Source organism: Mauremys mutica, chromosome 3 (genome assembly GCF_020497125.1).
Source record: "Mauremys mutica isolate MM-2020 ecotype Southern chromosome 3, ASM2049712v1, whole genome shotgun sequence".
Taxonomy (NCBI): domain Eukaryota; kingdom Metazoa; phylum Chordata; order Testudines; family Geoemydidae; genus Mauremys; species Mauremys mutica.
The window spans coordinates 141,033,296-141,048,368 of NC_059074.1; the positions used below are offsets into that span (position 1 = coordinate 141,033,296).

At 42.0% G+C, this 15,073-nt stretch overlaps 1 protein-coding gene across 8 annotated transcripts in view; it reads right to left on the bottom strand.

The window, feature by feature from the left end:
- The window catches only part of SMYD3 (SET and MYND domain containing 3), a 642,972-nt gene that overhangs the window by 62,998 nt on the left and 564,901 nt on the right, over positions 1-15,073 (bottom strand). For all 8 annotated transcript variants that reach the window (XM_045009344.1, XM_045009337.1, XM_045009341.1 and 5 more), the window contains 2 exons: positions 7,798-7,885; positions 2,147-2,321 (listed from right to left, as the gene is read on the bottom strand). In XM_045009344.1, the coding sequence (XP_044865279.1) occupies positions 2,147-2,321; positions 7,798-7,885 (263 nt within the window). The remainder of the gene's footprint in view (positions 1-2,146; positions 2,322-7,797; positions 7,886-15,073) is intronic.

The window sequence follows — 15,073 nt, forward strand, 5'->3', positions numbered from 1 at the left end:
TTTATGAAAAGATCCAATGAAATTGCCGTCTGTCTTACTGTAATCTCTATGCTGTGAAATATATGGAGAAATCCACTAAGTACTGCTGGCCTGACAGTCATTGTTAATAGGCTCAGGGGGAAAAGACAAGGGAAGATTTTTTAAGTGAATATGCAAATAGGCATTGCATTTAGTTGGGGTGAAATCTGCTCCTGCGCAGAGAGCTGGTGCAATGCCTATGCCTTACTGAAGTTCCACTTAAGCCCTATTTTGAAAGGTTAAGTGGGACTTGTGTGGTCATGTGGTTTGTGCTGGCCCATTGAACAGGGATGATTTTCACCCTTAAGGAATTTGGGTGTTTCAAAGCACTCAGGCCCTCTTGTTATAACAAGTCATGGCCATTACAGATGTATGGTTTCTGCCACTCTTGCCAACCACAACTTATGCAAACCTTTTGCTTCTTATAATATGGTGGAAGCACTTCTTACAATATGGTGCTGTGATGCACCTCAAGTCCCTGTCTAAGGCTTTGTCTACAATGGAACTTAGTCAGCAAAACTCTTGTCATTCAGGGGTGTTAGCCCCTCTCTCCCCACGAATGACAAAAGTTTTGCCAACAAAAAGCACGGGTGTAAACAGCACTTTGTCGGCAGGAGCACTCTCCTGCAGACAAAGCTGCTGCCACTCATGGGAGGTGGATGTTTTTTGTTGGCAGGAGAGGGCTCTCTTGCCGACAATAGGCAGCTACACTGTGCACCTTTTGATGGCACAGCTGTGTTGCTAAAAGGTGCGTAGTGTAGACAAAGCCTCAGTTATTAAGCGGTAGTATGCTAGTGGGACAGTTTTCCAAGCAAAATGCCGAACATTGTCAGTAGCCTACTGAAATCAAAGATGTGCTGGGTATGAGATAATCATGTTCACAGCAACATGCATTGTTTTGCATGTCCATGCCCCCGACATTTCACTGCAGTCACGGAGCCTCATTGTGTGCTGCAATATCACATGATGAGGCAGGACTAAGAGAAGAAATAGATACTGTAATGGAAAACTACATTTTCAGTTTACAAAGCTGTAATGCATTACACCATGCACAGGGCCAGCACAGACGGTGTAGTGTCTGCACAGGCACTTCACTTACTTGTGAACACTCACCACATTCAGAATCAAAAGACCTGGCATCAGCAGGGGAGCCACAGGCCAATGCCAGCCATGCTAGCTCCTTCCCCATCTCTCCTCCACCAGACTTCCCAGAGCTGTTGGACAGCGCTGGGACTCAATGAATCCCAAACCCTAGCCACATAAAACAGGATCATTCATAGTACCATCTGTTGGCTTATGAGTGTATGTCTACACTGCAGCTTGGAGTGAGCCTCCCAGACTGGGTAGACAGACGGTATAGTGTTTACACTATGGGGGTGGAGCTAATGCATGAAAAACAGCTGTGTGGATGTTGCAGTTGCAGTAGAGACTCCGGCTAGCCTCCTGAACTCAGAGCCAGAGGGTCAGATGGGCATGACAGCCAGAGCTGCTGCCAGAGCCACAATGTACACATATTGCCAATGCCCTCAGAATCTCCCCCTGCATTTAGCACAAGAACCAGCGCTGGCAACCAGGGAGGGGCACAACCACCTCAGCCGCTTGATGTCAATGAAATAAATATTGGGCTATTCATTACTATTTCCTTCACACTTCATATTAATTCATTTACATTAATTCCATCACTGTCTGTAAACTCTACACACTGTACCTGACTGCCCCCCCACAACACACTCCCACCCTTAATTTCAAACACAGGAGCTCCACGGCGATAGTCTCTACCAACAAGTGATGTTTTGGTGATGGAATGATGGGTGTGATGTGCTTTTAAAAAGATCAGATGTTGACAAAGGCTACTGTGGCTAATCAGAGCTGCTGTTGTGGTTTCCATTAATATTTCACATCCTGTCCTACTGACTATCCAAGCAGAATGGATATTTTATTTCATATGCTAATCCAGAAAGCACACTGGGAAATTGAGGTTGAAGGTGTGCACGAAAGCACTTTCAGGAATAACAGTGATAAGCCTTAATTGAATGGTCTCCCTGTGGGGGTGGGGGGGATTCTAGCTTTAATAAACAGACCATCCCCGTAGGACAGTTGAATAAACCACTGTCATCACAGCTCTTACCTGTACGGTTTTAGAGTCCTGTTGCCATAAAGCAAGGCTTCCTCCCAACGTCTGAGATTAATACAGGCATCCATGGCACAGTCAAGCATTTTCAGCAGATAGATGTTTGTGTCTGGAAGACGATCTGCATTGTTATTTAGAAGAGCCTGGCACATTGCCAGAACCTGCTCCCACTCTGTTATTAACCTTAGTTAAGGATTCATCTTCTTCATCAAACAAAAAATACAAGTTTCAGTGTTGTTAGCAAGGAATAAGAGCCACGGGGCATTAAGATAAAAGAGATCCCATTATTCCAGGCTCTGTTTCAACTCCTGAAAACATACTTAAAAAAACATAAGTGGTACCTCAGGTAACTAAATTTTGTTTACAGTTAACAAACCGTCTTCTAACGAAGGCTGCATTTTGAGTGGTAAGGAGTAAAGGAAAGGTGACAAGATGAGAGGATATATTATTATTATTATTTTAATATATGATACTGAAGCAAAACCCAGCTACGAGTATTCTTTGGCTATTTGAAACATCATTATTTTCTTAAACACCTGTCCTAGTTGCAGTGGTTTCTTCAGTGTTCTCGTGAAATTAAAACTGAGCCTGCAGATACCCAATTTTCTTTTTATTTGAAACAGTTCCGGAGAGCAAGGTTTTGTCAGTGATCTAATTGGCTGTGTCAGAGAAGCAGCACTGCAGGTTTCATGGATAACAGAAAACATTGCAGCTCCACTGTCTGATTGTCGCTTAGGTTTAAGGATCTTGGTGAGAAAGAATATTTTAATCTCCAATACAAGAAGGTTCTTTTGTATGTTGGAAAAGTGAACTGGGATTCACATTCAAATGAATGAGGCATTCACTACTGCAAACCACTCTGATCTTCATCATGTATTCAAGTTACTTAACCTACTCTCCTTTCACTTACACTGGTGTAAATCACTCCTTGATAGTTAATAGACTTACACTAGCATAAAGCCCATGTAAAAGCAAAGAGAGAATCAGACCTAGTTTTCAGCTTTCTCATCTGTAAAATGGATACTATGGCCTTGATCCAGTAAAGCACTTAGGCATATTCTTAACTTTAGCATGTGAGCAATCCCACTGAGGTCAGATATACCAACGTATACCCTGGCAAACAAAATAATAATACTGTGCACTTATATAGCACTTTCCATCCAAGAATCTCAAAGTGCTTCACAATTTATTTAACCTCATGTAGCCTTTGATTAATTCAGAAGGCAAATTGCACATGTCACTAATGACAGGTTCTTTAGTCAGGTGGAGACATAAAGCTTTTAGAATACGCGAGTTTGGTGAGTAACATAAATATAGACGTGAAGACTTAATTTAAAACCCAAATAACCCGAAGTATTAATGCAGTTCCACAAAAAGATACATACAACATAAAGATATGTAGTGTTACCATATTCACAAACTCCTAGAGACCACTGAAAACAAATACAGGAGAAAGTAGTAAGTGGAATACATTATGAGGGGAGGTGACAGTCCAGCTTGCATCATCTTGTCAACCCCCACGTACTCAACTAGGGTCAAGCAAACACCATTTTTATACACCTTTTCTCTCACACCCACACATGGCTGGGACAATGTTTGATCAAGACTCAACCCCTGACCATGTGTGGTATTCCAGGGAACCATAATTAAGGTTCTAGCTGCTTACACAAAATATTTTCGTCAATACGCTTCCCAGTAGTCGTGATACATCAATGCAGTTAGCTCCCTGGTTACATATACTTATAATCCCTAAATCTACTACCTTAAACTTCTTTTTGTTCTTCTGTTGGTTTACTTATTTATCACAAGCTATATATTGCTAAATCTTATGAATGTCAAGCATTCATGCTAACCCTCAGGCCTACAGGCCTCAAACCTATTGAGTAAAGCCTACTTTAAATATTAATATGTATATATTTTATGTTTCCCTACTGTCATAACAGCTTTAATGGTTTCCATTTTTACTATTTAAAGCATTTTAGTATTGCTTAGCACATAATGTATAGTTTAATCTTGCAAAACGAACTCCCCTAAGATCAGGTCAGGGGTCCCAGGTCCACACTCATGCCAATGCTGAAAAGTAGCACAGGCCCCAGTCCAGCAATGCACTCAAGCACTCCATGAGTACTCCCAGGGTGAGGGAATGAGTTCTACCTGACCATGGAAACACTCATGTACTTAAATTTAACAACATGCCTAAGTGCTTTGCTGAATCAGGATCAATAATACTCACCTATAAGGCATGGTTACTGTGAGGTTAAATTAATTGTTTGTTAAGTGCTTTGAGACCCTTAGATGGAAAGCACTTTATTAGGGAAGAAATTTATCATTATTTTATTTGCCAACAATGATGTGGTTTACGAATACTGATTTCTTACACAAGATTCAGGAACTATATTGAAATGTTAATTAAGAAGAGTAACTATAAAACAGGTACTTTGACAAGAATTCTTACACTACGCCTGTTGAGAAAATATTAGCATAATATTAATAATGTGGTTAATTTAATATAGAATTATAGAATCCTTTATAAAAAACCTCTTTTTAAGGGCTATATACACTCATTTCAGATATGTAGCTTAGGCCTTGTCTACACTGCCACTTTACAGCGCTGCAACTTTCTCGCTTAGCAGGGTGAAACCCACCCCCTGAGCACTGCAAGTTTCAGCACTGTAAAGTGGCAGTGTAGAAAGTGCACCAGCACTGGGTAGCTACTCCCCTCATGGGGATGGGGTTTTTTTTTTTACCAGTGCCACGACTACACAGCCTGCTGCGGCAGCGCTTTAATGTTGCTAGTGAAGACATACCCTGAATCTTTCTCTCTCGGGCATACATCACTGTATTCTTTATGGCTGATTAAGGATAGAATAGGAACAGGAGAAAGCAAGATGATTTTCACTTGATAAAATGTTTGTAGTAAGCATAAAGCATTGACACTCGAGAGAGATCAATATCTTAGCTGATGCTCAGCATCACTCAAGATGTTTTCATGTCTCAAGATATTGTTTCATACATTCTGTAGCATCTAATATGAAAAGTCTAATATTCCAAACCTCCTGAGGCCAAATTCTGGCTGGTAAAGTGCATAATCACAAGCCAGAAAACCTGCAGTCAGCAGTTCGAGTGCAATGGAGAAAATAGCTGTCCCAACTGTAACTTAGGCTCGAGTAGCAGCCATTGTGCAGTGATCTGGGATAGAGAATTGTAATTGCAGTAATTGCCCTGTGCTCAGCTTTGACTGCTCAGTTTGTGTGCTTAATCATGAATACGGGACATTTGTTGTTGACGGCTATCTCTGTGCAGATTTGGAAGGTGCTAACTTTCCCAACCCTAAACTCTAAAAACTCTTTTGTTAGTTTGAAAAGAAAGTGTAACATTTGCAGAAATTGATGGGTAAATGCGCCACTCTGCAGGGAAAGTTTCCTACTAACTATTGGTGAATGGACAATGTATCTGTCAAGCCCGGTCTTCTGATATTGCAGAAGACTAAATTTTACACTGCTGCAACACTGGGACTTGATGAGATGAGAGATGAAACATTTCAGGTGGCACATCCCTAAGAGAAAAATCAAATAAATCAACAGCTGAGATTGCTTTTTTAAGATGGTCCTGACACCTTTTGCTACGACAATTTCAGTTACATTTTTAAATACCAACATGTCAGCTCAAATGAATACTGTTGGTTAATGACCCCAGCAAAAGGTCAGAATGGCCCACAATTTTATTTTGCATATACAATTTTGCTCCTACAATTAAATTGAGGCACATTTAATTTCACCTGCAATTGCACCCGTTTAGACATGTATACCCTGGCTGCACTTTTTAGGCATTTAAATAGTTTTAATTACACAAGCAACTAGATGTACCAACAATTTAGCATCCACATTAAATTGTATGGCTAAAATTATGCCTGTACTATCAAAGGTCTGAATCAATTCTAGCTAAAAATCAGGTCAAAAGACACATTCACATTATTCTATGCTTGAATTCACTAATGGCAGAGGTGAAAGTAAGCCGGTTCGGTCCGGTACGGCGTACCGACTGGACCGGACCGGCTTCCCCAGGCTAGCGATTTAAAGGGCCTGGGGCTGCCACTACCCCAGGGCTCCAGCAGCAGGGCTCGGGAGGTGCTTTAAAGGGCCTGGGATCCCCGCAGGGGCTGGAGTCCCTGGCCCTTTAAATCCCCACAGGAGCCCTGCCGCCACTACCCAGGGACTCAGGCAGTAGGGCTCGGGCAGCTATTTAAAGAGCCCAGGGATCCCCACCACCGGAGCCCTGGGCCCTTTAACTTGTTGCCTGAGCCCAGCTGCCAGAGCCCCGGGGTAGCGGCGACAGGGATCCGTTTGCGATTTAAAGGGCCCAGAGCTCTGCTGCAGTAGCAGCGGCCAGAGCACTGGGTCCTTTAAATCACTCCAGGGCTCCCAGCCACCTCTGCAGCTGGTAGCTTGGGGGTGATTTAAAGGCCGCAGGGCTCCTTGACGCAGCCGGAGCCCCGCCTCTTCCAGTTGAGGCCACGCCTCTTCCGGTTGAGGCCACGCCCCTGCTCAGGACTCCAGCGTACCAGTAAATCCTTTAATTTACTTTCACCCCTGACTAACAGCATCTGAATAGTGAACTACTGAAAATCAGAGACAGCTTTTACAATGACTATGTGGTCTTTGATTTCCCTCAAGCCAAAGGAAGACTAGGAACCCAGTTCTACCACTCTAATTTATAATGAGACGTACCTTTTAGGTAAGTAATCCCACTGAAATCAAGTGACTTGTGAGTAAACAAGAATTACTATGTGAGTAAACATGCCAGAACTGTGCCCAGTGTAAGACCAAAAACTTAGTGACTGCTCTTTGTGCTAATAAATTGGTTCCTCTGATTAGAAGAAAAGCCTATGTTTTGGCAAATGGAGGTCAGCTTCTCTGGAAAATAATGGTACAAAACCGATCTGCTCTTTTCCAGCCTAGGACATCTCTAAACAAACAACTTTTTTGCAGGGCCAAAATGGAGCACTCAGAGATTCTGACATATGTAGCTCTAGAGCTGTACCAAGATGCCAGAAAACAGCAAGGCATCCTGCCATAGTTCATGAGCCAAATTCATGGCCAGTGTATCTCCACTGAAATAAATGGAGCAAGTGCAAGGAGGAATACAGACCAATATGCCTATTAGCTACAAAAATCTCTTTCTCCTACGTAGCATTTCTTGGTCATTGTGATTGTCTTTAAACGCTTACAAGGCTGCCATTATGCCTTAGCATGATTTATTAATACAAGGCAGTCTCATTAAGTTTTGGCTTAACAATTGTTTTGAGTATTATAATTACTCATGGATTATATTAGGATACTGCCTAGAGGCTCTGACTAGGATCAAGGTCATGTTATGGTAAGTGCTGTATAAAGAGGTAGACAGTCCCTGCCATGATGAGATTATAGGCTAAGCACCCTCAAATGACATAATCATTGGTACAATTAAAATATTATTTGGTTTACGATTCAAATGAATGCAGAGTACATTTAAAAAAAAAAAAAAAGGGAAGATTAAAGAAAAAAAATTTCTACCCCAAATGGGGTGCAAAAGCTTACAAGGTGGGCACTATGGATTGTTAGTAAAAGCAAGGGAGATCCATTTGCCACTGACTGTCACTAAAAGGATACCTTCTTGTGACCTTGGGTCTCCCACTTTAGCTACAGCATCTTTGATTTCTTTCCAGGCCTGCTCTTCACCTGCCAGCATGTCAGCATCCTGTTTTGACAGAAACAAAAGCAAGAAACAAAAGCGCTTGATGAGAAAAACAAAGTTGACTCTGAATATGTAAGAACATGCCATAATGATGAGCAAAGGGTTATAAAAGACTATACTGGCACAAAGAGTGTTGGGCCCATGTAGCAAAACATTTCCCCCCAAATAATATCTGAAATGAATAATGGAATTCACTCTTGGACTGTGTTTATGACTCCTCTGTATTTGCTTTCCATGAATTTTCTAATGAATGAGATTGCTCACTGGAATGTTCAAGGATAATGAAAATGTTAAGGAATATTAGAACATATCAAGGAAGGTGAATTTTGAATTCATAAGCAGTGCGTATGCAGACCAGAAAGCTGATTCTAAGAATTATGATCATCTGAGCAGGAAATAGAAGCAATAGGACATCTCGCATGTCTCGTGTTTCCTATAAAAACAAATCAAACAGCTCAGACGTCAGCTACTAACAAAGAACTGCTCACTAACAGTCTACAGACCCACAAAACTATGTGTAGAAATGACTCGGCTAATAATTTTGAATAACTTCAATAAAACTATAAGCTGAGCACAGACAGTTTGCAAGCAGAAAGAGCCTAACTTCATTCAATATTCAAATTATAAGCACGAGTCCAGTGAATTAGTTTGCTGCTCAGGTTACTTTTGGAGGTGAGGTGAGGGGGAAAATCAGTTATCCCCGTTCCTGCCGGTAAACCATATCAACAGTCACATTTTCACATCACTCTTTCATAATGCAGCGTATGGACGCACAATGCTTAATGGTGACAGTAAGGGACTGGACATGCGGAGACAACGCTGCCAGTGACTTATTGCGTAACTTTAGGCAAGTCACTTAGAGCCAAATTTTTTAAAGGTATTTAGGTGTCTAAAAACACAGTTAGTGGCATTTTCAAAAGTGCTTTTAACCTAATTGTGCTTCAATTTCTCCAGCTGTAAAACGGGGAGAATAATACCCACTTTTGCAAAGGCTTTGGTACCCTTCAGATGAAAGCTGTTACAGAAGTATAAATTATACTTATTTTCAAATAATCTCAAAAACAGCCCTCTGGGGAAAAAGGTTTACATGAAAGAAATTGAGTATAAGGAACTAGCCAAGCACTTTTGAGCCAATACACACTCCATGGGTACCACAAGAACACTGCTGTTGAGAAGTTTAAAATCCATGTATCTCTTGCACTACATAAATAGAGAGAAATCAGAGAAGAAAATTAATTATTGTGAATTCAAAATAACAGAAAATATTTGCAGGGCACCTGTGTTCACTTTCATGTTAATTTTGCAGTTATGTCTTCCATTCTGTCCAACAAAACTGTTGGACTCTTGAATTGTCCAAGAAATGGTTAAATCAAAATTGGTCTCAGCTGTTTTATAATTTTGTAACATTCTGCATCAGAAAGGTACAAAGAGAACAGCCTTACCCTAGTGCAATTTGCAAAGGCAAAAACCAGTTCTCCGATTAAAAAAAGCCCACCTGGAAATAATTTTGTACATGTCTAAATCTGCCACCAGAAAGGAAAAGGGTCAGAGTTGGGACAGAAGAGCTCATGTTGCTGTAGCCATGTTAGCATAGCTAATACTACAGACCTAACCTCGTTAAGTTTTGTCCCAGACTCACACGGAATGACTCAAATTCAACCTTGATATAACTCCACTGATTTTTATGGCATTGCATTGCTTACAACAAAGCTGAACTTGATCTGACAAACTGTTCGGAATATTGGGCCTGATGGTGCTCTCTGAACGCCTTTGTAAATCCAGAGTTGCTCCACTGATTTTCACTGCTATAAATGAAAACAAAATTTGGCCTATAAAATAATATATGACTGCAAAATTAAGGTGGGGGACAGGGGGTTACATGAACAAAAAGGAGGAAATTCCCACAGCCACTGTAGCTCAGCCACTTGCCCAAACACAGTACTCACCTTGCTATATATATGCATTGTGTTAAAATCCAGGCTGATACACCTACAAGTGCTCGGAGACACTGGAATAACAACCACTGGGCCAGATTTAGAGGTGAGAATAAAATGATGTACAGTAAATTATAGGTCACTCCACAGATACAAGGCAGTGTTAGGGGGGTTAGTTTACATGTTGTGGGACTGATAGATGGTATAAGTTTAAAGCATATGTCAAGGCAGGATTTTAACTTGAACCTTCTTAGACCTATTGGGAGTTGCTTTTCCTGTCGCACGCCTGTCTTCCAGCATGTAGCAACGCAAGCTGCAGGGACATGGAATCAGATTTTCCCTAGCACTTACAGGTACGTGGGACACAAGGATACAAAGAGTCTCCCCACCCTGTATGTCCCCTGCAAGACAATCACAGGCACTGTGTTTGGTGGAGCACAGAAACTGCACCCTGTGCACACATCACACTAGAGGGGGCTGGAGGCATGGCCCTGACCGCCTTCCCCAGGAGCCTGTGGTGGGGAGGGAGCTCTGGCCCTGATAAAGACTTCAAGATTTAAGTCACTACTTCAGTGGGAGATTTGCCTTTGTTTTCAGAATTAGACTGTTGAGGGTCTTGCTTGGGTAAAGATTTGGCCCGTTAAACATCCTTGATTCTTGGAAGAGGGTTCTTCCTATATTTTTGTTGCTAGTTCCAAATTTCAGGCAGGACAGATTTTTGTCTGTCCTTTTCTGTAGGACTGTGCCCAGGGGATGCTGGCTACTCCTTCAATAAAGGCAATCAATTGGAAGCAATAAAATGACCAAGAATGGTCACTGTGAAAATACTTCTGGCTTACAGGCTAATAAGCTTTTCCCAGTAAGTTGTTTCTGTCACTGACTTGGACTCTGCCCTGAAAATCTTCGCCATGTGATATGACTAAGACAGCTAAAAATACAAAGCTGCCTTGGAGTAGGAATTATGAAAATAATTGAAATGATTAATAGTTACACCAAACTGTTTAATTTCATCTAAGAGCATGGCAGTAATAAGATCTAACTGTCCATGAAATAACCCATTCAAAGTCACTCTTCAGAGCATGTTCCCAGCCAAACCTCCAGGTGTGCAGTTGCAGCAGTAAAGAGGAACATGTCTTTTCATCTGTTGAAATGGAGAACCCACCCTGTAGCAAAGTGAGCAGCCTTTGAACACCAATGAAAGTTTAGTGACACCAATCTAATTATTTCCCCCACTGGCAATATTGGTGTTCAACACAAGGGTTTAGTCTTCAAAAGAACAAACTGATTTGCTTATTCGGATCCAGCGTCATTCTGAAAAAATAATTAACTGCATCACAGGGAGACACAATGAACTTCCAGCGGCTGAGGCCGGCACATTTACAGATTCAGGTTTCACATGTGGAGGTGGCTGATGGGGGAAGGGCAAGTGGATATGTTGGGTGGAATGGGTCAGAGAGAAGGAGCACACTGAGCAGTGGCCCCTGCTGTTGCAGTACCTGCTGTTCCTACAGTATGCTTGTTGCCAGATGCCAGCAGGAGAATAGGGTAACACAGACCTGGCAACACCGCCAGTATGATTAGCCACACTCCCTTGGAGTCATGAAGTACCACTGGGCATGCTAGTTGAGCCCCTGATCCAGTACTCGAGGGAACCCAAGATCTGTGTTGTATCTTACCCCTGAATGGCTATCTTGAGAAAAAAGATCCCTGCACCTTCCTCACTTCCCTATGCACAGGGGATGCCCCCAAATTTAGCCCTTAGCCTGTCTCCTGGATGGTGACTTTAAGATCTTCAGTAAAACCTCTGTCCTGCTGAAGGCACAAGAAAGGTCTGCATTTTTTCCCTCCCTTCATCCCTTCTTGTGGACAAGTCTGGCAGAGGTGTGCAGCTTTCTAACTGCAGGGTGCCTGAGGATTCATGGTCTCCACCAAGCAGATCTCTGGTACTTTGCATGGACTGCCTACCCTTTCAATAGCTTTCCAGTTCAAAATATGTTCTTCCCCAGAGGCTGACTTGGCTTTTGTAGTAAAACGAGCCACAATCTAAATTCCTCCTAAATCGTCTTGAGCAGTGGTAAAACCCTGATACCCCAATAGAGAGGATACTGTGTAATTTCAGACACCTTCTCCCCAACTCACTTTGGGTAATTAGAACTCAAAGATTCTTGTGCTTAACTATAAAAGGGCAGGATTTTACCCTTACAATTAATTTGGCAGTTCACACTGTTTACAGTGAGTAGTGCACAGAGGACTGTGTAATACTATTATAAGCAGAATTTTTATTTTTTTTGGGTAAAGCTCTGGGTTTTTTTCCTTCCCTAGCTGAGGCAGATGTACAGTATCATAAAGGATTTGAGACCTCAGGACTAGCAAATCCCTTATGCATTTGCCTGAACATTATGAATCCTACATATTGTAAATCAGGACAGCATTGTTTGTTGTTTTTCCTTTAGAATACGCTGTTTGTAAATCCAGTTATCTTCCTGAGCAACTGTGAAGCTTGAGGTTTTAAGTGTGTAGATATTCATCATCAATTTAAATGTAAGGAACTTGTAAGTGGGTGTGCCCAGCTTGTTCACTGAAAATGCTCATGGAAATAGTCTGCTGCACAACAGGCATTATTAAAAGTCAACATTTGTCATAAGCTATCGTAGTCTCTCCCCAGTGCAGGGTTCTTTTAGCCACAATTGTTGAAGTGGAGCTGTGACCACCGATAACAAGAACAAGGGGACAAAACGGAAGACATAGGGAGAAACATTTGATGATGATGATTTCTTTGTACTGTGGTCAAACCTAGAGGTCCTAGCACTATGTTACGCACTATGCAAACATATAACAAAAAAGATGGTATTAGGTATCGATAGACACCACTCGCTGTGGTACGGGACATGCTCCAATTTTTTCCACAGGTCACATGAGTCAACATCTGTCCTGTCATTTCTGCTACTTCTTGGTGCCTTATTTCCTGAAAGTGGTTTTCTCTCAACTAGAGAGAGGTGGTGTCTCTGGGTACAGGATAGATATTGTCTTCTCTGCTCTGATTGTCTCTTCCTCCCATGTTGTCTTTGATCTCCCTCTCTTGTCTTCTTTCTCTCATCTTACTCCCCATCTCCTTCTTTTCACTCTCCTTTGCCACTCACTTTCTCTTTCTCACCCTTCGTCAAAGTGCTCCCTGGTCCATTCACTCCAAGCACTATCACTGTTAGGCGTGACGTGTAATGCTGTTAGCCCACCTACTGACTAAATCAATTACTGTTTTCTATTAGAATCACATTTAAAGTTTTGAGTGTTAAAACACAGCCCACATGGCCTGCTATGAGAAACACCAGTCACCTCTCCCCTGACCAAAGCAGCTTGATGCCAGCCAGTCAGTCAGGAACACTCAACCCACTTGTCACATACACAAACACACCAGTCTCTCACCACCATTCTGCCTACCCACCCAACGCACCTGTCAAAATCTTCTCTCCCTAGGAATGAGGTGGCTGAGGGTTTCTCCTTCCCCCTGCTCAGGCTACAGGACAAGAACGGGACTTGGATTTTCTGTCCCACAATGGGTGCCAGAAAGAAGTTCTCCCCCCTCCATGCCCCCAGATCAATGTGGAGAAGCGGGGCCAGGAATCTTTGCCACTGGAGACAGTCACCAGGATAGTCTCCCCTCTCACCTCCCTCACCTGTCCACAAAGGAGGAAAGTGGGTCCAGAATTATCCATCCAACAATTAAATTATTTTATTTCCTTTTCCTTTATCCCCTGCCACAAGATCATGGGTGGAGGCAGGGGCTTCTTTGACAGCTGCAGGGTGCGACTGAGAGATTCATCCTACTTCTCCTACTCCTCTCATTTCCAAGCCACAGATTTGGATGGGTGGGGACTCCTGTTTCCACACCCTACTACATGGTGTGCTCCTTTTGTGCAATACAACAGCCAGTAAAGGTGCTCATGATTCCCGCCATGGGCTAGAGTGCCAGACTGCCCCAAGTGGAGCAGAGAACAAGTTCAAAATATGCTCTGAAATGAAACTGACAGGTATCTTCTATTCAAAATACAAGTAGGAAATATGGAGTCTCAAATACACTGTTGTCGTTATAATGGCATAAGTCTATATGCTGTATATCAAACAGAAGTTATGGGCTTAGTGCAGGAATTACTGGGGTTCATTCTTCAGTCTGTATTATGCAGAAAGTCGGACTTGATGATATCCGACCCTTCTGGACTTAGAATCTAGGAATGTATAATACTGATGACCGTAAGGCAGTTTTGATTAAGTGAGGCCCATGAGATACCCTCCTTGAAATATGATCATGTATTTTTCTCATGTAGCCATTAAAAAAAAAACTCTCTAAAAGAAAAGTTTTTTCAGAGTGCCACATTTTAATTCTTTAAAATCAGGATACCCCTATATCTGAACATTACACACAAAGGCCAAGTACAGCTGTGATGTGCTCAGCTCCTACTGACTTCAGCATCTGATCATCTAAGATGAGGATATTGCCCAGAGTGTTCAGATCTCTGGAAGGCTGCTGAATCCAAATCAAAAGACTTTTTGATTTTCAGTTGAAAAGTTACCTTGGGAGATCACACCCATTTCAATGAGGACAGGATGCTATTCTAAAACAGTCTTGTTATGTATTGCTCCCTTAAAGCATAAAATCATTCAATTTTCTGGGTACAAGATACCTGAAGGCCTCAGGAGATGAAAGTGTATTTATGATTAACTCATTAGCAGCTCATTGTTCTGTACCTGTCTGCAAATAGAATATATGAAGGGAAGATATTGTATAGTGTTATGCAGAGCTTTTATCAAGTTGGTGGAAGAATGCAACATGGAAGTTGCAATATTATAAAGAACTAACCTTCATTCATGGCATGAGTGCTTCAGGATAAACAGAATATAGGTATACACCTGATAAATGAGCACTCATAGCATTATCTGAACACATAATACAGGTGTACCTGGTCACAGACACGACAAGAGAACAGGCATGTTAAAGTGTTTTACGGCAATATCTGAAGGCATGTCTTGGTCCTCATGAAAGGTCTTTAGTCTTCTTAGCATCCACGAGGGCACCACTGGAGTTTATTGAGCAGCAGTAGCTTCATAGTTAAGGTAGAATCCACAATAGGAGTGGGGTGGGGTGGGGTGGCAATTAGTGCTGGAAGTGTACATGGCAGTGGGCAGGTAACTGAACCCATTAAATGTTTCTGACATTTCTTAATCATCTGTGTAATATTTGGGGGGTTTATATGGTGTTGAA